We start from the raw sequence: 25000 nt of genomic DNA on the forward strand, positions 1-25000 counted from the left end.
TTTGTCTACCTTTTGTGGGGTAAATATGATCTTGTATCTCCTAAATCTTCCTTCTGCCTTGTCTTTATTGACAATACCTGAAAAGGATAAGATAAATAACCACAGTGAAGATGATGTCCAACAAATATTCATTTAAATGTAGACAGTATTGAGGAATGCTTACCACAAACCCATTTAACAGTTTGCACTCGTGGCCGTATGAGGAAGCATAGTCTGCAGCAGAAAAGCAAGACAATGAGGTGAAGAAAGAGTATGCAACAGCACACAGAGAAGCAGCTAATGCCAGTCTGACTTATAAATGCTACACAGATGATAGGGAAAATATAGCTTACTGATCTGAAGTGCTGATGATAGGCTTATGTTCAACTTTGTACAGCTTGTCTACTTCATGTTGCTAAAAAAAGAAAGAGGGTGTAACTTTGACATAAAAAAAAACAGTGATTGATAAGTTGTGAATGGTTTCTGAAAATACAAATGAATAAAAATCTGGATTCTCTAGAAGTAATTCAATAAAGCAACATAATGACCATATTAATCTTATTTCACACCAGCTAACAACCAATGATCTTAGCAGGGTACGCATTAGTAAGACTGGCAGACCGGTAAACACCTACCTTCAATGTGGTGACATTAGCAATACGATCCAAAGGGCTCATTAAGTCTGCCTCAATAAACAGGTCTTTTTTGCCTGGTAGCTTTGAACAAATGGTAAAAAAAACATCTAAATGTGAAATTTATACACCATTCATTCATTAATGTCATATTTGAGGTTAGGCTCCAAGGGAGGTAGGCTGATGACAAATGGAAGGCTACCTGTTCCAGCAGGTAGATCAGCTGATCCCTCGCCAGTCTCTTGAGCAAAGAGAAGTCTGGGAGGTCAGGAGCATCTCGCCAGCCCGTGTGTGCCATTGGTTATGTGATGGGATTTAACCACAAATTACTGCAATCGAACAATGCAATAGCTTGATGGCAAGTACAGACTAACAGTGAACGTTACTGAAATGAAATGGCAATGTTATCTTATCATTGTAAAGCAACCTGTCTTGCTGCTGATTGTTTGTTGCTAACCCGAGGCTTACACTTAACAAGTAACGTCATGATTACATATGAGATATTTGCCCCTTTTATCTCTAATACGATACCATCCTGACACAAAACACTATGTGAACAGGCTAGGTTAAGTTAGCTGCCTAGCTGCTTGCTAGTATCAGCTGTCAGCTGTTATGTCAGGATAATAACAACGTTATAGTGTCACAATATTAAACACCTTCATACTGATGTGTGACAAATCATGCAAACTAAGATTAATCTTTAATTGCATGCATCAGAAATGTCTATTAGTAAACAATGATGAACACCCTACCTTGCTTCCTGGATCTCACGAACGGAGAACCAGCCTTTTGCAGGGATTTGTATCCGTCTGGAATCTTTTTTATGTAACACGTTCTCTTACTTTATGACTCGAAACCTCGAAAAGAAGGTAACAGGCACTGTACATCTTTTGGTTAATTAAACATTTGGTCGCCTTGATTTATCGATCATCCGATGATTACTACTGTGTTTGTCCAAGACTGTGTAGGTTCAGTGTCACATGCGTTTTGGTTGTTATACGGTTGATTGACAGTTCAACAAAAGGAACTCGGCGTCTTTTAATACTAGACTTGACTTGACTTGACTTTGCCGCTGGCTGGCTGCATACTCTAAATGACGACAGCATGAATTCAGATGCTGTCATTTTACTGGAAACAGTCAACTTTGCTGCTGACAAACATCGTAATCAACGCCGCAAAGATCATGAAGAGACACCATATATAAATCATCCAATTGGTAGGCTACATTTCCTTGTTATCACTGTAAATCGATGCTGTTGTCGAGGCCAGCAATAGCATTTTCGGGTTGAAGTCATATTCTGATGTTACCCCTTGGTTAACCAGTGGTGTAGTCTACATGATACGCATTACTACGCAGTATACCCACTTAAAAAGCATCACCATCTCAGTATACCCACTTAAAATAAGCAAGGATACGTATTAACATTTGGGGTTGATCACAGTATACCCACTACAACTACTGCATCACAGTATATCCACTACAGCTACCAGGGTGAACGGGTCAGGCTTGCTTTGCATCCCACCTCTGGAAATGGATTGGACACAGGTCAAACCAGGGTCAATTTTGGCCCACAAAAGAAGGGTCGAATATGGGTCAAGGAAGCCAGGTCACTATGGTTCGACCGGGGTGTGAGTTGCAAGTGGGCTAACGAATTGTCCAAAACTAATGTGTGTGTGTGTGTGTGTGTGTGTGTGTTTAAGGTGTGGCAAGAATTTTGAGCCATGAAGGAGGAATCACAGACATTGTTGTTTTGCAGGTAGGCCTATCTTCTGCAACATCATTTCTTCTGCTACATCTGGCTGTGATCCAATAAAGAAAACAGGAATGTGATTTCTATCAATAATAATTCTTTTTTTTTTCTGGTAACAGGCAGCATTGCTACATGACACAGTGGAGGACACAGACACTACTATCGACGAGTTGGAGTCCATTTTTGGGCCAACTGTTGCCAGGATTGTCCAGGAGGTAACAGACGACAAGTCTCTACCAAAACAAGAGCGAAAACGTCTGCAGGTGGAGCACGCACCTCACTGCAGCCAACAAGCCAAACTGGTCAAACTAGCTGATAAGCTTTACAACCTTAGGGACCTCAACCGGTGTACACCCAAAGGTGAGTAGCTGACTGTGTATAGACCCCTTCAACTATGTAAACCATTATATCCGTTCCCAAGGTATCTCCTGTGGCACAAAAAAACAATACTGAGCTAACCATAACTCGGGGGTAATCAAAAAGGGAGGGGGTCACAGTTGACAGATTTCAAGATTGCACATTTGAATGTTGGTTTTAACTGATAACAATGTTTTACTCTCCCATTATTTCGAGGTTGGACAGCGGAGAGGGTGCAGGAGTACTTTGAGTGGGCAGTGAAGGTAGTCAAAGGGCTCCGTGGCACCAACTCAGCTCTGGAGGATTTACTGGATCAACTATTTAGGGAAAGATCTGTTAGAATCTAATATAGCTGTGTGTGTTCTTGGTTGAATTGTTCTTGTTATACTTTAACCAACAATGGGATATTAGTTAGCCTGTGTCTTTTTGAAGAAATTAATATCAATCAACTCAATTATGTGAAAGGCAATTAAACTAGCATTGTCATGCTATCATAAAGGCTGTGAATAGATCAGTCTTTACATAGTTTTTTGTCATTTTTGTTGTATATGCCTACTTTTATGCTGCGTTGGACAGATTACAGAAATATTTATTTTTGTATCAGAATAAATTGAGATTCTTCAAAACACTGACACTGAGTTTTTTTGTACATTTTATATTGGATTGTAAACGTATTACAATATAAATTCTTAATAATAAAAAAAGAGGCCCTACGAGAAATGTACTGCACTGTAATGTACACCTGAAATTTCATTGGTTATTGAAGAAGGAACATAATAAATGCTGCCACAGTTTTACAGGAATTATAGGCATATCCGGTCCCTTGAACGTGACGCACTTCCCGTCTTGGAGCAGAACGAGACGACGGGGTAGCAACGTCCAACTATTTCGAGAAAACGTTTATTTCCTCTTAAAACTCGACTGTTCATTAATTTAAGATGTCTGGACAAAACGCTCTCAACATGAAGCAGCCGCCGATTCAATCAACGGCCGGGGCTGTACCCATCCGAAATGAAAAAGGTAACGTAAACAATTCTAAATTGTTAGCGATATGGCTAACGATGCTAATAGTAGCCAACAACCCAACGACAACAACTCGCATGGGAACATTTTTCTAACACAATATTGATTATGACTGCTGTAGGCAACGATTCACTTATGAGCTGGCTCTTGGAAGAATATAGAAATATGTTCCATGTTGTGTGTTACCTGAACTAACGTTAAGCAAGCCTGACAGCTTGCAGCTTGATGGCCAACCATTCACCAGTCTGGTTATTACTACCGTACAAGTAACGTTAATCACAGAGTACACAAACCGGTGACTAAACACCACAATACAATATCTAGTGATGTCAACATTCATTGTAAAAGCCAGAACCAACCCATTGTATTTGTCCCATTGAATTTTAATTCAGCATAGTGATGTTGGCCTTCTTATGAAGACACTTCCTTCCTCCATCAAAGCCGTACCTTCTTTTTTTCAGGCGAGATTTCTATGGAAAAGGTGAAGGTGAAGCGTTATGTGTCTGGCAAGCGTCCCGACTACGCTCCCATGGAGTCCTCTGACGAGGAAGAGGAGGACTTCCAGTACTTGAAGAAAGGCAAAGATGCCGAGCCAGAGATGGAAATGGAGGAGGAGGATGTGTCTGATCCTCGTCTAAGGCGTCTGTTGAACCGCGTATCGGAGGATGTGGAAGAAAGGTTTGCCATCCTCTATGTGTGGTTCATTGTCTCTTGAAATGCTGTCACTTAGTCAAACTTTTTTGCAATGCCACTTATCATGGCTGTTATTTTTGGGATTGGTGTTTAATGAGAATGTTTTTCTTTGCGATTCCCAGATTGGCACGACACAGGCAGATTGCTGAGCCTGAGCTAGTGGCTGAGAGCAGCGAGGACTCTGATGAAGGCACCTGGCACCCAGAACGAGAGGAGAGTAGTGAGGAGGAAGAGGAGGAGGAGGAGGTGGATGATGAGGTGAGTGTGGCAGAGAGCAGAGGAGCCATTTGGTGTCACTGGAAATATGTCATTGGATAGGTGTCTCTGTTCTGAATGATGATAAAATACACATTCACCTAAAATTGTGTGGTCTTTGTGTAGCTTATTGTGAAATATTAACCTTCAATAACATCTTTCAGGAAATTGAGCGCCGTCGTGCCATGATGCGCAACCGTGCTCAGGACAGGAAAAACGAGGAGATGGAGGTGATGGAGGTGGAGGAGGAGGGGAAGTCTGGCGAGGAGTCGGAATCCGAGTCCGAGTACGAGGAGTACACAGACAGCGAGGACGAAGCTGAGCCCCGTCTCAAACCAGTCTTCATCCGCAAGTCAGTACTTAGTCCAGAATCCAAAAAAAGTTTTATTATTATTGACTCCATGTTCTCTGTCAAAACACCTGCAACCTTGAAGCTTGACCTATGAAGATTTGTTTTTTATTTAAGCATCATCATTTGGTCACACCATATGTTGTGTATATTTTACAGATTGCTTATAGAATACTAAATAAATCGGGTAAAAAATATTGGGGACACTTAAGGAAACCCTGCTTTCTAATGCTAGATAACATTTTACTAGTGTATACTTGGTGGAACTCTGGCTCCCTCCCCAAAAATGTCAACACAGATGTCATTATTCTGATAAAATTAGCGTAATCCAAAATATTGGGCTTAATACAATTGTGTATAATGCATGGGCTTGTGTGTGTGTGTGTGTTAGAAAGGACCGCGTGACTGTGGCAGAGCGCGAGGCTGAGGAGCTGAAGCAGAAGGAGCTGGAGGTGGAGGCCAAACGGGTGGCGGAGGAGCGGCGGCGCTACACACTCAAGATCGTGGAGGAGGAGGCCAAGAAGGAGTTTGAGGAGAACCGCCGCACACTGGCCGCGCTGGACGCCCTGGACACGGACGGCGAGAACGAGGAGGAGGAGTACGAAGCATGGAAAGTGCGCGAGCTCAAGCGCATCAAACGCGACCGGGAGGCCAGAGAGCAGTGAGTGCTTTTCTTCTCTCACGTCCCGCAAAGATGACATCGTGCTGCTATGTGCCTACTAACTAATTGCTTGAATCAAAGTGCATAGCTGCCACATGATCGTGCATAGCTGCCACACGATAGTATTTCTTGGACCCTCAATAGAAGGCATGACTTACTAATATAAGTATTATGGTAATATATTTTATTGTTAACAATTGGTGATTTGTGATGATGGACGGTGTTGGCACTCAACAGTGTTCAATACCAAAGGAGGCAAACAAGCAGCACGGGTGATGCGATTGAAATGAAAACTGACTGTTGACGCTGCATTCTGACAGGATCGAGAAAGACAAGGCGGAGATCGATAGGTTCCACAGCATGACCGAGGAGGAGCGAAGGGCCGAGCTTCGAAACAACGGCAAGGTCATCACCAACAAGGCCAGCAAGGGCAAATACAAGTTCCTGCAGAAGTACTACCACAGAGGAGCCTTCTTCATGGTGAGTGGGCACACTGGGGAAATATCTTCAGTCTTACTAAACTGAGAAGCACCATGTTGTGTTGTAAGGTCAATATGGCCACTGATCAGGCTACATAGAATTGCCCCAATTGTCTGAAGATCTGTAAGCATAAAATGCCTTTAGAAGTCTCTTCCCCTGCATTTATCTGATGTGTTTTGTCTGTCTGCAGAACGAAGAGGAGGATGTGTTCAAGAGGGACTTCAGTGCACCTACTTTGGAGGACCATTTCAACAAGACCATTCTTCCCAAAGTCATGCAGGTATGGCATGCTTGTTCATGTAGTCACATTTTTTTGTATTTCCATTTTACATAATTCATGATGACCTGATGTCATGTCAGTTTGGGTAAATGGAGATTTTTAAATCCCTCAGAACACGTACGTCTGAAAATGTTTTTGTTTTAAAACAATTTGTTCCCTATTTTGTCTTCAGGTCAAGAACTTTGGGCGTTCAGGACGCACCAAATACACTCATCTGGTGGATCAGGACACGACGTCGTTCGACTCCGCCTGGGCTCAAGAAAGCGCTCAGAACACAAAGTTCTTTAAACAGAAGGCCGGGGGCGTGAGAGACGTGTTCGACCGTCCCACCGTCCAGAAAAGGAAAACCTAAATTCCCCAAACTTGCAGCTCAAACAGACTCTTTTTTTCAAACTCATCTTCCTATTTGTGCCGCTGCACAGATGTGTTTGTATTTCCGTAAGGGGGTATGGAGTAGTTGTGTAAATACTGCTCCCCTCCAGAGAGGATGGAGGATTTATCAGGAATGACAGGGCCACGTTTCCCAACGACGATCATAGTTGACTGCTGAACTAATCGCTTTTGTATTGGGGTTTTAGTACCTCAGCGCTTGAAACGAAAGTTGGCCCATTACATTTTGGGACTTGTACAGTGAGAAATTTTAATAGCTACTTACAGCTATTTTTTTTTGTTCTATCCATTTTTTTTGTTTTAATGTTAGAGTATGGTTTTTGTATCATGCTGTTTAACATCTTTGTACAATGTGTTGCTCCAAACTGGTAATAAATAAATTACCCAACCACCTGTTTTTTTTTTTTTTTTTTTCAACCAGCGGTTAGCAGCTTAATTGGGTTACCTTCTCCAGTGCTCATGTGACAACTGTAGCAAAAGTAAATGCATTATTGGCAGAGACCAACAAGATGGGTGTTTCAAGATTCAAAAGAATCCTTTCTCTTAAAAAGTCACTTTTATTACAGAAGATCAAACACAAGGGCTGTGAGCTGTGGAATGGAGATTCAGTCACTGAGTGAGGATGTTGGAGATGAGAGGGCAGAGCCGTTGGACACTGGAGACCATCAGGCTGTAAAACGTTCCTATGGTGATCCAGTGGGGCTTCTCAATTGGTCAGTGCGATCAAGGCCTCAACCACATTGCCCATGTGTTCCCGCAAGCTGCGCTCAGCAATGCCTCGTGGAATCTCCATCTCGCCCATCTGTGAACAACATCCAAGTCATTTGTCAGTCTGCACATTTTTATGAAAGGACATACATTAACACATCAAGCCAACATATAAGGTTGCACATTCATATTGTTGCTGCATAACATGTCATTTTAACAAAAACCTGACTTCAGTTACCATTTCTGAAACAATTAGTCTGTCAAAAACTAAATCATACTGATTTAAAATTATTATATAGACTGAATGTAACATGAAATAGTTAAAGGCCGAGTCCACGATCATGTTTCAGGAGAAGAGACGCCAACAGGCACTTGCATTACACCCTTTCCTTCCATACTCCTGAACCACTGAGTTGATTGACTGATTTTTGTTAAGGTGTTATTCAGATCCACCAAATGGATTTATTTCCCTATTTACAGAACCAGAACTGGTTGTGTACTATGAACGCCTGAGTTTCTTTAGCTGCTTTCAGACATAGGTGTAAGTCTGCATGTTTTGCAGATATCAAGCGGTTGGGTCTCATATCTGAACATAACCAGACATTTGGAACTCCAAACTTAGTGTACTTGGCTTACTTGGCTCTTACACTACTCCCCTCCTAGTATTTCAGACAGGCATTATGTTAATGTGCTCATGTCTGAACGAAGCGAAGAACATGCAGAGATTCTGTTCATGTGCGTATCTGAATCACCCGAAAGGTCGGACATCCGTTTGACAAAGATCCGCATAGTGCGGAGGACATGTCTGAAAACAGCTTTTGAGAGCAAACACTGAATAACCAGAGGGCTGTGGGGAGCAATTTGCAGAATGTCAAGAGCTATTTCAATAGAAATGCAACCTGGACCTTTCAGCTCATCCCGTTTCTTAGATCTGTATTCCACAATATATTATACAGAAACCCTATTATTCACTGGATACTTACAATGAGTTCTACGTCCTCTTTCTTAATTGTGACTTTAGCCAGTTCTTTTTCTCTGTAAAATACAGCAAACAATCATTACGGTCATCATTCTCAAACTATAAGGTTTACAGAATATTGTCCAGCTCTGAACTTCCAGACCCCCATTCCTTTATTTTGCTGGACAGCAATGACACCCCTAGCAACCTCTTACACTGTGCAGGTGAAATTATTGCTGTTGCGTCATTCACACAAGAACAAACAATGCAGAGTTTGTAAGAATCTATACATTTGCAACACATATTACAAGGTGCACATTCATTTATTGTTGGAATATGCTATACGACGAAACCCACCGTTCTTGCTTTGCTTTCTGTTCTCTGGATCTTCTGTCACCAATTACGGACATTGCCTTCAGGGAGGAGAGAAACACGGTCAATTTCCTCGAGATATCAATGCATTGACAGCTGCTAGTCACATCTGTCAAGCTGATTACACGAAATTAGAATGAAGACTGAATGCTGAAAGATCACATTACCTAAACCAATCCAATAAATTATGGTTATGATTGTGGTTATAAGTAATATGCGTTCTCTACCTACTTCAGTTTCAATAGGCTGCAAACAAGGTCTCTCAGTTCAGCCAGCCAGAAACATTAAAGGACTGCGTAAAAGTACTATCTGAGAAGATAGATTACTAGCCACAGTCTATGGTTACTATTGATTATTTGCCACCCTCACTGCCATATGAGGCACTTGCTGATTCAACGTGCGTTAGCCTGTTAGCCAACTAGAATGAGCAAACATTAACTTTTACTTATATTACTCTTCTAACGCGACCATTAGCTGACCATTTTCACTGCTTGAATCACAATGGAGAGCAAAACTTCACTTGTTTATTATATTATTTTATTTCTAAAAAATATTAGTTAGAAAGCAATGCATCAGTAATAAGGACTAACTGTGAGCTAATAGCTAACGTCAGCTAGCTGACCGGTAGGCCTCATGTCACGTTTTATGCTATCCTCACCGTTTCCAAATCGGAACTTGATATTTCTTTTTCTTCGGCATAATCAGTAACTCTTTCCAAATCAGCAGCTCCACTATCATGTTTCCTTGGCTTTTCTGCTGGCTTGCCAGTACAATTTTCTTCGGCTTCCAAGTCCAAATCGACATCTCCCTCCGCGGCCATGTTTGCCTGATGAGTCCTGGAGGAAAAGGGACCGTTCCCTTACCTTTGACCGGGACCCGGAATGGTATACATGTAACACACATTCAAAGCAGCAGAAGTAGGCTAGGCCAGTGGTTTTCAAAGTGGGGGCCGCGAGGGGGTGCCAGGGGGGCCTCAGCAAGTTGGAAGGAAAAATAAAAGCAACAAATAAATACATTTGAACGTTTTAAAATATACTTATTACTATTAGGGTTGTTATACAATGCCATTATAATAATGTGTCGCATATCTGAACATTATATTTTCCATGATAATGACTGGGAATAATAGTAGAGTGATAGCTCTCATATAGCAGAAAGCCCCAAATACAATTTTTACACACTGTATGCTCCATCGCGAAGTGTTTGTGGCTAAAATAATTATTAGGATTAGCTTAATGTATTTTTACATTTGCCGTAGTATTCTCGTAGTACACATCACGGGGGTCCTTGGCCAGAACTTAGTGGTATTTGGGGGGCCTTGTCGTGGAAAAGTTTGGGAACCCCTGGGCTAGGCTACAAATAGGGTACAGGCCTAATCCTGATTATTAGGCTTTAGGATTATTAGGATTTAGGATGCAGCTCAAAATAATAGCCTAACAATACACAAGCCTAAACAAAAACAGAAATGTCGGTTTCCTGATCCTACAACTGGTAAAGGATAAGAGAACCCTGCATTTAGTTATTTAGTTAGTTAGGTTCTTTATTGTCCCAACTTATCTTTTTCACACATCAGAGGTTTCAAAGCAGCATAGGAGCTAAACATGAGGATAGACCTACATCTACATAGGCCTAACAGATAACCCTCTCACCACAGAAAAAAACATGTAGACAGACACAGCATGATAATCAGCAGACATAGGCTACTTTTCCACATATGACAAAGTCAAAGTCAAAGTCTGCTTTATTGTCAATTTCTTCACATGCCCATGACATACAAAGAGATCGAAATTACGTTTCTCACTATCCCACGGTGAAGACAAGACATATTTTACCAATTAAGTCCACAGATAAACATAACATTCAAGTAAACAATAAATGAGTAAATAAGAAGGCACATACAATGAAGAAATAAGAGCAGCAAAATTGGGTTGAAATTGTGCATAGACAGTCAATATAATAGTGCAAAGTCAGGACAATAAATGGCTGAGGTAGTTCTGTTTGACCTAAGTAAGCAAGTGGCATAGTGGTGCAAGTTATGTAAGAGCAGCAGAAATGTTGTATTTTCAGGACAGCAGGACAACAATAAGTTGCAAAGTGTGCAAAGTGTGCAAGTGTACAAGTGGAGTAGTGCAAGGCAGCCATTGTGGGTCCAAAGTCCAGGATGTTATGTAGCTGAGGGTGGAGGGGGGAGGGGGGGGGAGAGAGTTCAGCATCCTAACAGCCTGGTGTATGAAGCTGTTGGTGAGTCTGGTGGTGCGGGAGCGCAGGCTTCTGTACCTCTTCCCAGAGGGCAGTAGATCAAACAAATTGTGAGCGGGGTGACTTGCATCACTCACAATTGTGGTCGCCTTGCGCCTTGACAAATAACAAAACCCTGTTTCCACATCCCTCTCACCACAGAAAAACATGTAGACAGAGACAGCATGAAAGACAACAGTACAGGGGCACATACAGTGATTTCAGTTTGTGGATGACAAAGCCTTTGCTGTGCACGTTTGTGTGTGGCAGTGTTTGTTTAAACTTAGTTTATTGTCTATGATGAGTCCTAGGTATTTGAAACTACTGACATGGTCGAAGGTAATGTGACTGCTGTCACATTATCTGGAGAAATACTCTTTGGTTACCGCTATCATGAGATTTTCGGCATTGACTTCCATTCAACAAATCAAAACAATACTTTGATAACGCGGCTGACTTATGACAGCAACCATTTCACTTGGATAATAAACTTCATTTTGGTACAAGATATAGCAAGAATAACAGAAATTGCCTAAGCAATGTGAAGAAATCTAATAAAAATGGTCAACCCCTAAGACTGTGCCCACAGCCCATTGCTGAAATTTATTGTCATCTAATGTTGACAATGATACACCACAATTTATAGAGGAACAAAGTTTAAAAAGAAAAACACGATATATCAGATGGATTAGACGAATAAGGAACAACAAGATTGTCTACTGTAATTTCCTGTTAAATTATTTCTGTAAAATATTTCAGAGCGCTATTGCGCTGCACGGCCACCAGATGACGCCATTTCACTGTTTGCTTACATCCAAATGAGGCCCGAAGTGCAGTGCCATGCCGCCATCTGGTGGCCATGAAATATATAATATAGTCCAATATATTTATTAGAAAAGAAGCGGCCGTCAAATAATCGTATACTTCCTTACCAATTATTTTTCTAATCCATTAATATATCTTTGTTTCTTTGTAAACGTTGTTCCTTTCTAAATTGTGGTGTATCATTACGGTATGACATTTGGCATTATAAGCCCATGAGCAATGGGCTTATGGATGAAGATTTCTTCACATTGCTTGAGCCAATTTCTGTTATTCTTGCTCTATATATCTTGTACCAAAATTAAGTTTTTAAAGTGAAATGGTTGCTGCAGGCATAAGTCAGCGTTAGTTTGAGCACATTTTCAAAGTTAAAAGAGGTGTACCATTGTGCAAACTGTGAGACTGACTGTTGGTATGCTATGGAATTCTCTTTCTCTATTTCTCTTTCAACTGTGTTTAACTTAAAGGTGCTCTAAGCAATGCTGGGTAACATCACTTCTGTTGACATTAAAAACAATGGAGAGCTAGCTCGGTACTCCCTCTTCCTCCCTCCTGTGCAATTGAAACTCTCCTAAATGTGCATTTCATCGTTGATTGGCTGAAACAGTTTATGTTTTTATGGTCCAGGTTGGACCAAGTTGTTTTTGTTTCCGTTTTTGGAGCCTGGGCTGTCCACAGAGACCGCGTTTTTATTTTCAGTGTATTCAGGACACAGGTAGCTAGAAGATGGTGAGGTGATGTTTGCTGTATGTGACAAAAAACCACGGACATCGCTGATTAGGGGCAGCCGTGGCCTACTGATTAGCGCTTCGGACTTGTTACCAGAGGGTTGCCGGTTCGAACCCCGACCAGTAGGCACGGCTGAAGTGCCCTTGAGCAAGCTCACTGCGCCGGGATTAGTGTATGCTTCACCTAACTGTGTGCAGTGTGTTTCACAAATTCACGGATTGGGATAAATGCAGAGACCAAATCTCCCTCACGGGATCAAAAGACTATATATACTTATAGGCTTGGGAATCGGTTCCAGGTATCGGTAAGGAACCGGTTCCAAATATTCCAATCCATTGGAATCGTACACATCCAAACGTTAACGATTCCACTAACGATTTCAATACAAAGCTTTGTTTTAGAAATGTTTACTTTTTAAGAAATTCAATATATTCAAGTATTCAAAGTATTCTGTATTGTTATTGCAGACTTGATATTCATTCTCTAAAACCACTTTAAATTAGACATTCAAAGCCAACAACTCAAAACCATCCTATAAGTGTTCAGCAAATGGTACAGGAATCGATATGGGAATCGATAAGGAATCGCATTGACAAGCAGACTCGAAATTGGCATCGATATCGATAATTTCTTAACGATGCCCATCCCTATACTTATACTTATACTTATACTTATACTTGAGACAGCCTTTAAGCTGAGCCCCTGCTCTCTTGACTTTTTTTCTTCTTTTTTTCTCTCTCTCTCTCTTCTTCTTTCCTCTGCTCAACATATGCAAATGTGATTTTGTATGGAAATAGTGCCATGTTTGTTTGTGCATGATTTTCAGTTTTGAAAAACAAGTTTTCTCCCAGAGCCGTAGAGAGCTCTAATAGCTCCGTTTTCTTCGTGTTCCGAGCGACCTCTGGTGGCAAATGAGCGAAAGTTAACCGCATTCACAAACGCGCAATTCCTGAACAGGGTCATTTTGGTCCTCTTAATTGTGAGAAGAAAAACAACCAATATTTCTGTGTGAATTTTCTGCCCAGTTCAGAAACCAAGAGCTTTTCATTCTGTTTATTTCACGAGGAGATGAAACCTATACTAATTAATTTGAGATGCATAGGCTAGGCTACTGAAAGAAATATTTGTTCGCACAATTTTACTTAGGCTGTAATTTGTCTTATTGGCTCTGTGTCAGCTGGCAGCACCTATTTTAGTCATTAAGAGGTTTAACTCCTAACAAATTACTTTTACTCTCTCTCTCTCTCTCTCTCTCTCTGTTTCCCGCCTACAATGGGACCAATCACGGAACCTGATGGCCTAATAATCGGCTTTGAAGCAGCCTAAGTAACGTCCTGCCGGGATGTCTGATTTCCCCGATACACCTGTCCGCTTGGTTTCACTAGATTTTGTTTTTTTCTTTAAAAAAATTATTTTCTGGCGAGAGATGCATTTCATCGTTTCTATGAGGGATGGTACCTGCAACGAAATAGATGCTGCCGTGGTCCAAACATTAACCTTTTCATCCTCCTTTACGACTGACTCGAGATGAATAACATTAGTTGACTATCAAGGGGTTTCCCTCCCTCCTCCTAAGCCACGGACGTTGGAGGGATGTGTCGCTGCTGTTGGGGGCAGGTAAGAGTAGGCTAGACGCAGCTTCATTCCATATTCTGTCATTCTGTGAGCTAACTAGGATGATATGAAAAACAAGCTGAAATCGAGACGAGCTGAAGTTGCTAGATAGAACGTTTTTTTCTTAATTGTTTTGCTCACCATACAGACTCCGGTGCTGGATCTGGCCAACAGGTTGCAGACGTTCTGCCGACGCAAAAACTTTTTGCAGCACAAAATATTGAAGGGGGTCGCTTGTTAGGCTACAGAAGGAAGCCTGTAGTCTGGATACTTATAACTGTAGACATATGTAGTCTTAAACTATGAGTAGGCTTTAATTGCAAAAATAAATGTGTGCATTTTCACGTGTTTGTTGAACAAGTTTCTGCATGTTTGCATGCTTTATGAACAGTTGATCAATTATGGGCTTGTTTTATTCTCCTAAATTTGTAGAATTTGCAAAGCCTGCTGAAAATATGCATGCATATCGAAATGAATTAGAACTATTTAGACATTTTATGACCGTTTTCAGTTTTAGGTCACATGTTTTCCCCCCTGGCATGCCCTTGAGGCTGATGACGGCATAGATTGAATGGTGTGAATGGGGCAGAGAGGGTATCTGTATTGTATACGGGGAAGTATGCCTGGTCCAAACAGAGCAGCACTGTCCCGCATTCACACACAACGCTCCTAATTATCCCCTGGGAAAGGGCCAGTTGAGCCGTGTGTGTGTGTGTGTGTGTGTGTGTGTGTGTGTGGTAGAGTGAGACAGAGGACAGAGAAAGTGAATGAGTGAGAGAGAATGTTGGTGGGTTGTGTGTGTTTGTGTTCAGTGTTCATGGGGGGTTGGCAGGAAAGGTCAGGGTCTCTCTCTCTCTCTCTCTCCTTTTTCCTTTAAAATACCCTAATTGGTTTAAAAATACTCAAAGAGGCTTGGTGATTTAGCTCCAAACAAACAGTGGAGGGTCTGCCAAATCTCTCGAAGGTGTTTTGGCCAAGACGGCGAGCGTGACTTGCTCAGATCCCCCGACTGCACGCTATTGATAGATTGTTTGTCTGTCTAAATATAACCAGGACACCGAAGTAGTCCTGAATATCCAGACGATTACCTTGGCATTGTAGCCCATCTTATGTCACTGTTTTCCCATCAAGGAATTTAAGATATGTGCAGATTACTGGTAATATTTATTAATCTGTTGGAATGTGCTCATGAATTAGGCCTACAAATGTTCTACTGGCACCCATTAGGCCTACATTATGTTCTGTGGACACCCATTAGGCCTACATTATGTTCTGTGGGCACCCATTAGGCTTACATTATGTTCCGTGGGCACCCATTAGGCCTACATTATGTTCTGTGGGCACCCATTAGGCCTACATTATGTTCTGTGGGCACCCATTAGGCCTGTTCTGTGGACACCTATGTGGTTGAGGAATCGCTGAATATTCTTTATAGCCTGGATGTTGAGATTAGTTGATTCTGTGATCAACAGTTGTAACAGTTCACATGCATTGCATCAGTATTGTGCATTTCTTGAGACCCTGTTATCTGAACTTCATCAACCTTAGCTGTAGTTTTCAGATTTGGCAAGACTTTGTCAAGAACCTGTTGAGAGGGTATTAACATAACAGCAGAAACATCGTCTAAAACATTCCCTCAGATTGTGGTTTCAGGCTTGTTTGACATGGTCTGGTAAAATGGATACTCACCTGTCCAGCACTGATGAATACCAGTAACTGCATCTGGCCACAGACTCCTCCTCTTGTACTTACGGCCTCTGTAGAGATATTTACACCTCAGCATCTGTCTAGATCCCCACGTCTGTGCAGACTGACTATGGTCAGGCTATTAGACCACTGGGTCAGCATGTTCATGCGGATCATAGTCCTTTAGATTTATATATTACGTATTCATTTATGCATCTTTCAAGGGACGAACAACGTTGGATTTGAAATCTGGCAGCATTACAATAACTGGGTTGACTACAGAACAACAGGGAGACTACTCAGTTGAGGTTAACAATGTGTTGTTGCCAAATATTTTCTCTCTCCGACTTTTTCGTAAGTCAGTTTGCCAAGTGTTGGCCTATTCTTTATCCAAGTTCGGATATATTCTAAGGGGGTGATAGAGTAGAAACGTTATCACTTGCTGTCTCAGTGAGAGACATAAATAAGTTTCTTGTACAAAAAGAAAAACTTTAACAAATCACATTAAACCTTGCATCCAGCTACACAAAACAAGATAGTCATGGTCACCATGATGGTCATGACCATGGTATACCAACTTTTAAAAGAAACTACAAGGCAGATTATTGAAAACTTATCCCCAAGAGAAAAAAAATACTATTTTCTGATTGGCTGCCAGGGGGCTATTAATTCTGTACATTGGGGTTCCTATGAAGTAGATCTGGTAAAAAAAATAAAAAATCACCGTCCATATCAATGTAAATGACAATTGAACTAGCAACAAGCAGACTTTGCAACAGTGGAATCAACTGTACCTATAGTGAGAATGAACATCAGCTATTCGGTACTCAAGGTCATGTGGTCAAAGGTCATAATCATATGGGGTTATGTCCTAATGTTTTCCCTTAGTATCTTATCTGTGTCATATTCAGATTATTTTATTTTCATTATTTTATTAGTCCTGAAGCACTTGACACACCTGACAATTCAAGCTCCTTAAGTTAGTTATTTTTTTATTAGTTTTTTTTCACCTTTCTGACATGTTGTGAGGGGATGATAAAACAGAAAAGACAGATCTAATGCTTTTTAAGTTGTCTACAGAGTGACGTAAAATTGTCACAAACAAAAAAAGTTGGGTTTACACCCCATGTTATCCTTGCAGAAGAGTGATTTTTTTTCAACTTCAGACATGTCCCGTGGGAATGGTAAAGGAGAAAAGTTGCACCTCACACTTGTACGTCGGGAACTATGTGGCATACTATTGCAAGAAAAAGAAAAAAAATGGTTTACATTTCATTCTGTCCTTCCAAAAAGGGAATGAAATTGGCATTTTTTATGGACAAATCACTATTTTGGTCAACTTTAGAGCTGAATGGGAATGCTGATGTGCCCATGGGATATCACTGGGCACTATAGATAGTAAAAGAAAGCAACAAGTAGCCTAGCCTACAATTTCTGTAATTGCTGCGTGCGTGCATTGTTATTGTCTCTTCTGCTCAAACAAAAGGTGTGCGTGCACATAGTTCTGCATTAAGTTGATTTTGATAACATGTTTACAAACTTTACTTTACAGAAAATTGTAAATAGCCTGCTGTCATGCAGTTAATAGGATACTTTGGAGAGTTTTTGAAGTTATGGTAGGCCAACTTGGTGTGAATCATAGGTGTGATTACACACACACAAGACAAAAATTCCCTCCCGTTGTTGAGTAGCCTGATGATACGCACTGTGCGTACGGCCCTACACCTGCTGACGCGCCTGCTTGCCAATGTGAAGAATATGCTCTTAACTAATTATGATATTCTCCTGACAGTTACCGTAGGAAACTAAATAGTCCGATCCAAATTAGCAGCTGGATTCTTTATTGTTAATGGTCTATGGTTTCATAATGAAATGAGATCACTTTCAGTCTAGGTCACTTTCAGTCTTCTGATTTCATTAGCATCTGAAAGCCTCTTTTAGGGTCAGTGGTGTGCGCACCCCTGACCGAATGGAGAGGTCATTGAGGATTAGTCCCCATGATTAACTGTCTGAGTCCAGGCATTCTTCTAGAACGCCTGTCTGGGATTGGTTTTTTGGTGTTTTTTGCCCCCAACGTTGTCTTCAAGGCAGTGCTGCCTGGAAGGCGCTATGGTTAGGCATGGGTTAAGGTTAGGGTTAGGTTTAGGATAAGGTGCCTTTAAGTCGACGGTGGCAGCGCTGCCTGGAAGACAACGTTGGGGGCATAAAACACCATCGAGCTCTGGCATTGGTTGTCCATCAAAGATTTTTGTTAAGTGAAAAAATCAGACTACATTTACCTTCTATATACATGCAAAACAAGCAAACTGTGGACGATTTTCACGTCTCACTTTAGTGTAGATCTTAATTTTGTACTTTCACTTATTAACTGTAACTGTGCAATATGTTTCTGTTGTAAATCATAATAGTTTCTATCTTCTGGAGCAAAGTTGGTGTTTCCCAACATTATTTTACATTTTCTGAAGCAGGCAAACAATAATACACTTGGATACTGGTAAACACTAAAATTGTATCTTACCCACAAAATTAAATCACAGTGGTAAGTCAACTAAAATTCACAGCAAAAATGCATATTAGGCCTTTAATGTATTAAAGGTACACTATGCAAGATTTTCATAAGGACAGTAGAAGATAAAGAATATACTAAAATACAAATTATACTAAATAACACTAAATCTAAATCAAGTCTAAAACAGTATCCACATAGTGTGCTTAGTGGTGATTAAGCATGAGGCGCTTGCAATGACTGAGTCAGGGACTGAGCCTGCGATTCTCTGTGCATAGTAAGGGAAGGTGCTCTGTGAGAGTGAGTGTCATGGTGATGGTGCAAATGAGTAAGTCCAACAGTGCAAGAGTAAAGTCTAGAGACCAGCATAAAATAAATAAATATGGACATATAAGAGAGTAGACAAGGTAATATAAAAAAACTATAGAAAAACTATATCAGTGCAAGAATGGGTTGACGTAATAGGGTTACAGCCATTGTATTAGAAGCACAATAATAAACAAACAAAATATGCATCTTTTGAAACAAAGTATGAACAAAACTCCAATATAATATAGAGGGAATGCACCGACAGCTGTCTGTAGAAAAAGTTCTCCGAATTCCTGTAGCATAGCAGCTCTTTTGAATTTCGATATCAAATGGAGGAGGGGGGGGGGGGGTGCAGGTTTCCAGAAAGTTGCTAGGTCGGTAATCGCCTACTGAGGGCCACGCAGACAATGTGCTGTTCGTAATGTTATGAGGTTATATATGCCATCAAAATAATTTTGGAAACGTTATGTTAAAGAAGCACTATGCAGGTCTGGTTATTCCTTCACTGTTTCTGGGTTTTCGATGGATTTTGGCTCGCATTTTTCACGACACAGCTCCCCCTGCAGCTTCGGTAGCAAGTGACTGTTATGCTAAATCCCCACTAGCTAGCGAGCTAGCCATCAAGAAACCAAGCTAAACACATACAGGGCTCACAATAAAACGGTCGAGCAAACACATTGTTCAAGAGACTATCAAACCACATTACAAAAACGAAGTTCACCCAAGGGTAGGCTACTTACAATTTCCACAGCAACAAAGCCAAGTCGGTGTCTGTTTTGCAGTCTTCTTCGAAACTACAATCTGACTAGATTTTCGAGGCGCGATTGGATACTTCCGCTGAGTCACATCCAGATTTCCTCGGACCGGGAACAGAAAGTTGCATATTCGTTTTTTCCGCGGAGAAGTGATAGGGGGAGACGAAGCACCCACCAAACGACCCAGAAAGTGTTGTAGAACCATCAGAACGACTCTCAACCTGCATAATTAAGGTCATTTTTGCTAAAATTGTTGCATAGTGCTTTTTTAAGGTCAAAAAACTGTTAACGGTACCTTTAATATAATCTCTACGAAGCCAATGTTATGGTAAACAAACTTGTAATAGGGGAATCGTTTACCTAGCATAGCCATGCAGCATAGCCGTAGCAAGTGGCTAATGAGAGAACCAGCAATGCAACTTCAAGAATTGTCGACCAGAAGACATCTTGCGAGAATTGTGAAACATTACTTTGTTAGTAGATATAGCTCTTTGGAGATGGTTATTGCCTGTTAGTCCTTCGCCTCCATAACAAAAACATTTTCATTGTGCACAGGGGGAACAAGCCATGAGAAATACGCTATTTACAACGACACAGTAAAATATCATGACTCTAGGGGGAGCTCTAGAGTCATTAAAAATACTTGAAACTGCGTAGTAAACCTTTAACTTCAACTGTGATTGTATACCATTATTGGAGTAATTGTGCATATGAGTCGATAACTAATTAATTATATTATTATTCAGTACCACTGCACTTCTTTCGATGGCCTCTCTGCTATAAGCCATGACCTTGTGTGGTATAGGATTTACTGGTGAAAAGTATATGCTCTGGGAGGTTTCACCATTGGAATGTGGATGCAGAAGATTAGAGGAGATGATGATTAATATGGATCATGTCTGTGTGACAACTATGTGACATCTTTATGGGTCATGTTTGTCAGCTATAGGAAGCCCAGTGTGGTATTTTCAGTTCCTGTCTGATATTTGGGTTGCTGCAGTATTCCGTGTATATTGTGTATATTTGAGTACTAGTACGTGTCAGTGTGCTCCTATATGTGTATGTGGGCTCTGTCTTATCTGTACATCTAGCTTGTTAGTGTGTGTGTATGTGTGTGTGTGTGTGTGTGTGTGCTAATGGGTGGGTGCTAGTGTGTGGATCACCATGTACTGTATAAGTGCTCATGCATTTTGGCCTGTTTGAATGTAGCGTATATCCCTCGTTGAGCCAAGACTGTAGTCTGTTGAGTGCAGCTCCTGACATCTGGATTAGTGGGTCAGACGGCCTGAAGGTCACTTAGACTGAGAGGCGCACGTTCGCCAACCCCTCAGTAATCCCACTGACCAGCACCACTCACTCACTCACTGACCCACATCCTATTGCCAAGGCTCAGAGACCTCACGGCCATGTTAACTTGCTCTGGTCTAATTCTTAAACTCCATCTTTGGCTCTCCGTCTGAACCAGGTTAAATGGGTCTACTTGACCATGCCTTAGGAGCCATTCATTGTTTTACATTTAACTGAAGCAGCACTATTTATTCCAAGCAACCTTTGTTGGCAAGACTTGGCAAGACTGTAAAATATCAAGCACAGGTATGCATATAAAATGAAATGCATCTCTGTAATGTGGTTTTAATGTAAGAATATCTAATGAAGACCTTGTATAGGCCATGTAATATCTTGGAATTGGCCATGTCGCCTGTTTAGTGTTTTTATCAAGGCTTGCCCTGTGCTCCAATACCTACTAATTCACCACATGCATGCACTTTATAATGAATGACCACCACCATATAGTTGTTCACTAACTATAATGTGTGCCATATAGTGAATGAGTAGATGTTAGAAACGTGCTCTCCTAAACTTAAAGGACCTCAGACAAGGGCTTTGAGACACAGGCCAATATGACTAATGTTGTGTGTGTGGGCTTGGGTTCTGTAGATGGGGTTGTTGGCCCCTGCGTCTGCAGATGTGCCAGCGGGCTTGTCGTCTTAGCCCGAATACTTGTTGCTGTTGGCTGGTCTGTTTCTGGGTTATGGCTGGCGTCGGTAACCGGCGGATTACACGTGTCCTCTTTCCATGCCAAACTGCCCTGACGCAGGAAGCGCTGAGGAACAGCGGGAAAAGATGTTGAACAGCAAAGGGCTGAGTGTATGCGACGGATGACATGTGTGTGTGTGTGTGTGTGTGTGTGTGTGTGTTTGTGTGTGTGTGTGGCGGTGGGGGGAGGGTGTTCCTTTCACCATGAATACACGAGGAAAAATGGCCACAACATTGCACCTAATTCCATTATTTGTACTAAAGCGATTAGGCCTGTTGGCCAATCCTATTGGACGGAGGGTACGGGTGAAGGCCTGTTGGCCAATCCTATTGGACGGCGGGTGCGGGTGAAGGCCGGCCCTGCTCGTGGCTCTGGGCGAGTGAGCAGAGGAGCCGGGGGGAGGGGAGGGACAGATGGGTGAACACATGGCACATTCCTCCTCTCCTCTCCTCCACTCTCTCTCTCTCTCTGTCCAATCTCTCTCTCTCTCTATCTCTCTCTTTCACTGCATCCCTCCTCCCTCTCTGATGGACTAATCTTTCTGGGGGAAAGAGAGGAGAGCTGAGGGAGGGGAAGTATAGGAAGGGGGGGGGTACGGTTAGCCTCCTGAGCATGCACTCTCGCATTCTCTCTCATTCAGACAGACACACACACACACACACACACACAGACACACACAAATGCACACACACACACACTATCCCAGCAGATTTGGATTGCGCCACGGGCTGTTAGTGTGCTCGCAGGATGGGAATACGTCTGTTGTGTGTGTGTGTGTCGTCGCTCCATGGGGAGTAATGTGAGCGTCGTAGCTGCCTGGGGGTCCTGGACAGAAAGAATTTCACCTGCGGAAGAGACCTGTTGATACTGACTGGACAACACCATTTTGAAAGGGGGACGTAAATCAATTTTTTGTCAACTTTTTCTTTTTCTCACATGCTGAGGAAATACCCGCCTGCTTGAACTACATGACTTTATCTACAATTATCTGTGATATGGACCCATGTTTGTCATGCTAGAGACTACATTGCGTGGGCACCCGCTAGTCAGGGACTCTCAGGATTAATGCCGGGGTTTTACAGGAGATTGTGAGGGATTGCCATGTCGACGGCCCAGGCAGTGCACCCCAATGGGGTGTATAGCTACTTCCTCAACATGGTGGCCTACCAGGTGAGAAAGAAGTGCTTTAATAGGCTGTCAAACGTGTGTTGGTTTTCACAGGTGGGAGGTTGGGAGATTAATGAAGTGTCAAAGAGTGCAGCTGTCAACAGGTTGGTTGTGGGTTGAAAGTTGAGGACAAGTTGAATCATGAAAGGGAGAGTTTGGGCAGTTTAGGGTGTCAAGAAATAGTTTGTTAGAACAATGTTTTTGAGTAGTCCTCCAGTTACTACTCTGTTGTAGACTTTTATTTAATTTAATTCTTACTGTATTGTTTCTGGCATGTAGGGTGTACTGTGAATTCCCACAGACTCCTCTCTCTCTCTCTCTCTCTCTCTCTCTCTCTCTCTCTCTCTCTCTCTCATTTTTGTCTCTCTTTCTCCATCTCTTTCAAACTGACATGGCCATTGTGACAGTGTGAAAAAGAATGGGCTTCAGAGTACTCTACTAATGAGAGGAGTGGAAGGAGTGTGTGGTCTCTCTCTCTCTTTCTCTCTCTCTCTCTCTCTCTCTCTCTCTGTCAGGCATGCATGTCACATGTTTTTTTTAATAATTTAGTTCAGAAAATATTTTTTAGAAACACTGGAAGGCTACAATTATAATTATATTATGCAAAATGTGTGTGTGTGTGTGTGTGTGTGTGTGTGTCAGGGAGGGCGAATAATTGTGAATATGTCCTTTGATACTCAGAGAGATGATTAAATATTAAGATCCATCTCAAGCTATTTTTTGTGTCCGAACAATGTCCTCAATCAATTCATGCCTTTTAGATGCCAATAATATCTCATTGACCAGACACATGGCTCTGTTAGATGTTTCCTAAACCTGCATGGTTTAGTAGTGGTTCACTGGTGTCACATTAGTGCAAGTGTGGTACAACAGTTGGGGAAACAAGGCATTCAAGAACTCGGCGCCGATGTTAAGACACCACAAAGCAAGCCAGTTGCCATGGGGACCCCAACAATGTGGGCTGTTACTTAACAATCTAATCCACGCTGGCTCGTTAGCCAGATGGACAATGCCAGACTACCTGACATGATTGATGAAGTTGATGAAGATGAACATATTTTCAAAGTATCAGTTTAGTGAATCAGAGAAGCATTTTAGGCATTGTAAGTGTATGAAGACATTTAAAGGTTTAAGACTATGGGGTTTGATGTGAATGATATGAAGTACCCTACCCAATTCTTAAAAAGTCCAGCAGTTCACGGTTACGTAAGAGGTGGGGAGGCCTCACTAGGCAGTCCAAGTTTGGTTTGTGTGCTTTAAATCAACCAAATCTTTGAATTTGACTCTGTATTTACACAAATCTCCACTTCTTTCTGGGAAGACACAGCAGTGATGGTTGTAAACAGGTCAGATGGTCCTCACACTGACTGACTGATTGGACAAAAGCACAAAATCATGATTGAATCAGCCCATTGTGACCAAGTCTAGGGCGGGAAATATGATGCAATCAGCCATGATCTTCCTAAAGCGCTGCTATCCCACTAGAAGGACATTTCATATACGAGAGAGATCTAAACAGGTGATCTTTTTTTTCTTGAGTGTGTGAGATGCACACCTCGTATACAGTACATTCAACAGAAAAAGAAAAAACATTCATTGGGAAAAATATGCCAGATTATGCAAATATGTCAATGCAGACGAAAAAAGACTGATATTTTGTCTGCATACTTATTCGCTGGACAATATTTACACTGAATTTGGTATGTAAGAATATCAGTTACATTGTGCTCTGGTGAGGACTGACAACAATATGAATTGATAATTAGAGGTATATTCCTTAAATTCGCAATGACTCTTTAAGCGTTTCTCAGTCATTTCATCATTTATTTGGTGAAACCAGCCATTAGCATTGAGAATGCAGGTTATCAAGACAAGAAACATTGATTCTTTACCATTTATCTTGTAGAACACAGTTTGATTTGCTTTAGTGCCACACTAAAGCGTATCTGTTTAAAACATATACCGGTAAATGCGAAAGTACAATGGAATATGTACCATGGCAATGTCTACTTATGAAAATATGGACAGAGATGCCACACTCTCACATCTCTTCGTATATTATTTATTATTTCAGACTGACGTTTCAGCAAACAGCCTTTCTCAAGGTTTTTTGCTTATGAAAAACATATAATCACAACCTAACACTTCATTTTTGAGACACACACACGCACACACACACACACACACTGTTGCGAACGTTGAGATGATAGTATTGGTCATTTTCTTGGTGATTGTATTTTTGGATTAT

General features: G+C 41.5%; 5 protein-coding genes across 7 annotated transcripts in view; 3 read left to right on the forward strand and 2 right to left on the reverse strand.

The window, feature by feature from the left end:
* The window catches only part of vps33b (VPS33B late endosome and lysosome associated), a 6314-nt gene extending 4867 nt beyond the window's left edge, over window positions 1–1447 (reverse strand). Inside the window, exons 1-6 of the mRNA XM_048262250.1 lie at window positions 1364–1447; window positions 814–940; window positions 615–695; window positions 333–394; window positions 164–213; window positions 10–77 (exon numbers count right to left, since the gene is read on the reverse strand). Coding sequence (XP_048118207.1) covers window positions 10–77; window positions 164–213; window positions 333–394; window positions 615–695; window positions 814–909 — 357 coding nt within the window. The 5' untranslated portion in view covers window positions 910–940; window positions 1364–1447. The remainder of the gene's footprint in view (window positions 1–9; window positions 78–163; window positions 214–332; window positions 395–614; window positions 696–813; window positions 941–1363) is intronic.
* A 10-nt stretch (window positions 1448–1457) lies between these two features.
* hddc3 (HD domain containing 3) lies at window positions 1458–3345 on the forward strand. 2 transcript variants are annotated; one of them, XM_048262310.1, is made up of 5 exons: window positions 1458–1480; window positions 1665–1827; window positions 2313–2368; window positions 2482–2722; window positions 2936–3345. In XM_048262310.1, the coding sequence occupies exons 2-5, from the start codon at window positions 1716–1718 to the stop codon at window positions 3064–3066; spliced, it is 540 nt and encodes a 179-aa protein (XP_048118267.1). In that variant the 5' UTR covers window positions 1458–1480; window positions 1665–1715; the 3' UTR covers window positions 3067–3345. The 2 variants fall into 2 exon arrangements, with proteins under 2 accessions (XP_048118267.1, XP_048118266.1); XM_048262309.1 differs by having other exon boundaries at window positions 1468–1827.
* Window positions 3346–3530: 185 nt separating this feature from the next.
* Window positions 3531–7238, forward strand: mfap1 (microfibril associated protein 1). Its single transcript, XM_048262276.1, has 8 exons — window positions 3531–3739; window positions 4204–4420; window positions 4558–4693; window positions 4855–5042; window positions 5431–5700; window positions 6021–6180; window positions 6371–6460; window positions 6633–7238. The coding sequence occupies exons 1-8, from the start codon at window positions 3658–3660 to the stop codon at window positions 6810–6812; spliced, it is 1323 nt and encodes a 440-aa protein (XP_048118233.1). The 5' UTR covers window positions 3531–3657; the 3' UTR covers window positions 6813–7238.
* A 149-nt stretch (window positions 7239–7387) lies between these two features.
* Window positions 7388–9752, reverse strand: hypk (huntingtin interacting protein K). The gene is made up of 4 exons (XM_048262315.1): window positions 9547–9752; window positions 8874–8929; window positions 8542–8593; window positions 7388–7652 (listed from the first exon to the last, which is right to left on the reverse strand). The coding sequence occupies exons 1-4, from the start codon at window positions 9706–9708 to the stop codon at window positions 7557–7559; spliced, it is 366 nt and encodes a 121-aa protein (XP_048118272.1). The 5' UTR covers window positions 9709–9752; the 3' UTR covers window positions 7388–7556.
* A 4257-nt stretch (window positions 9753–14009) lies between these two features.
* Window positions 14010–25000, forward strand: part of serinc4 (serine incorporator 4) — a 27846-nt gene continuing 16855 nt past the window's right edge. The window contains exon 1 of one of the 2 annotated variants that reach the window (XM_048262274.1): window positions 14010–14294. In XM_048262274.1, coding sequence (XP_048118231.1) covers window positions 14271–14294 — 24 coding nt within the window. In that variant the 5' untranslated portion in view covers window positions 14010–14270. Of the gene's footprint in view, window positions 14295–22186; window positions 22756–25000 lie in introns of those variants that run through there. The other variant, XM_048262273.1, reaches the window with a different exon arrangement.

The sequence above is a fragment of the Alosa alosa genome, chromosome 14 (genome assembly GCF_017589495.1).
Source record: "Alosa alosa isolate M-15738 ecotype Scorff River chromosome 14, AALO_Geno_1.1, whole genome shotgun sequence".
NCBI classification, from domain to species: Eukaryota; Metazoa; Chordata; class Actinopteri; order Clupeiformes; family Clupeidae; genus Alosa; species Alosa alosa.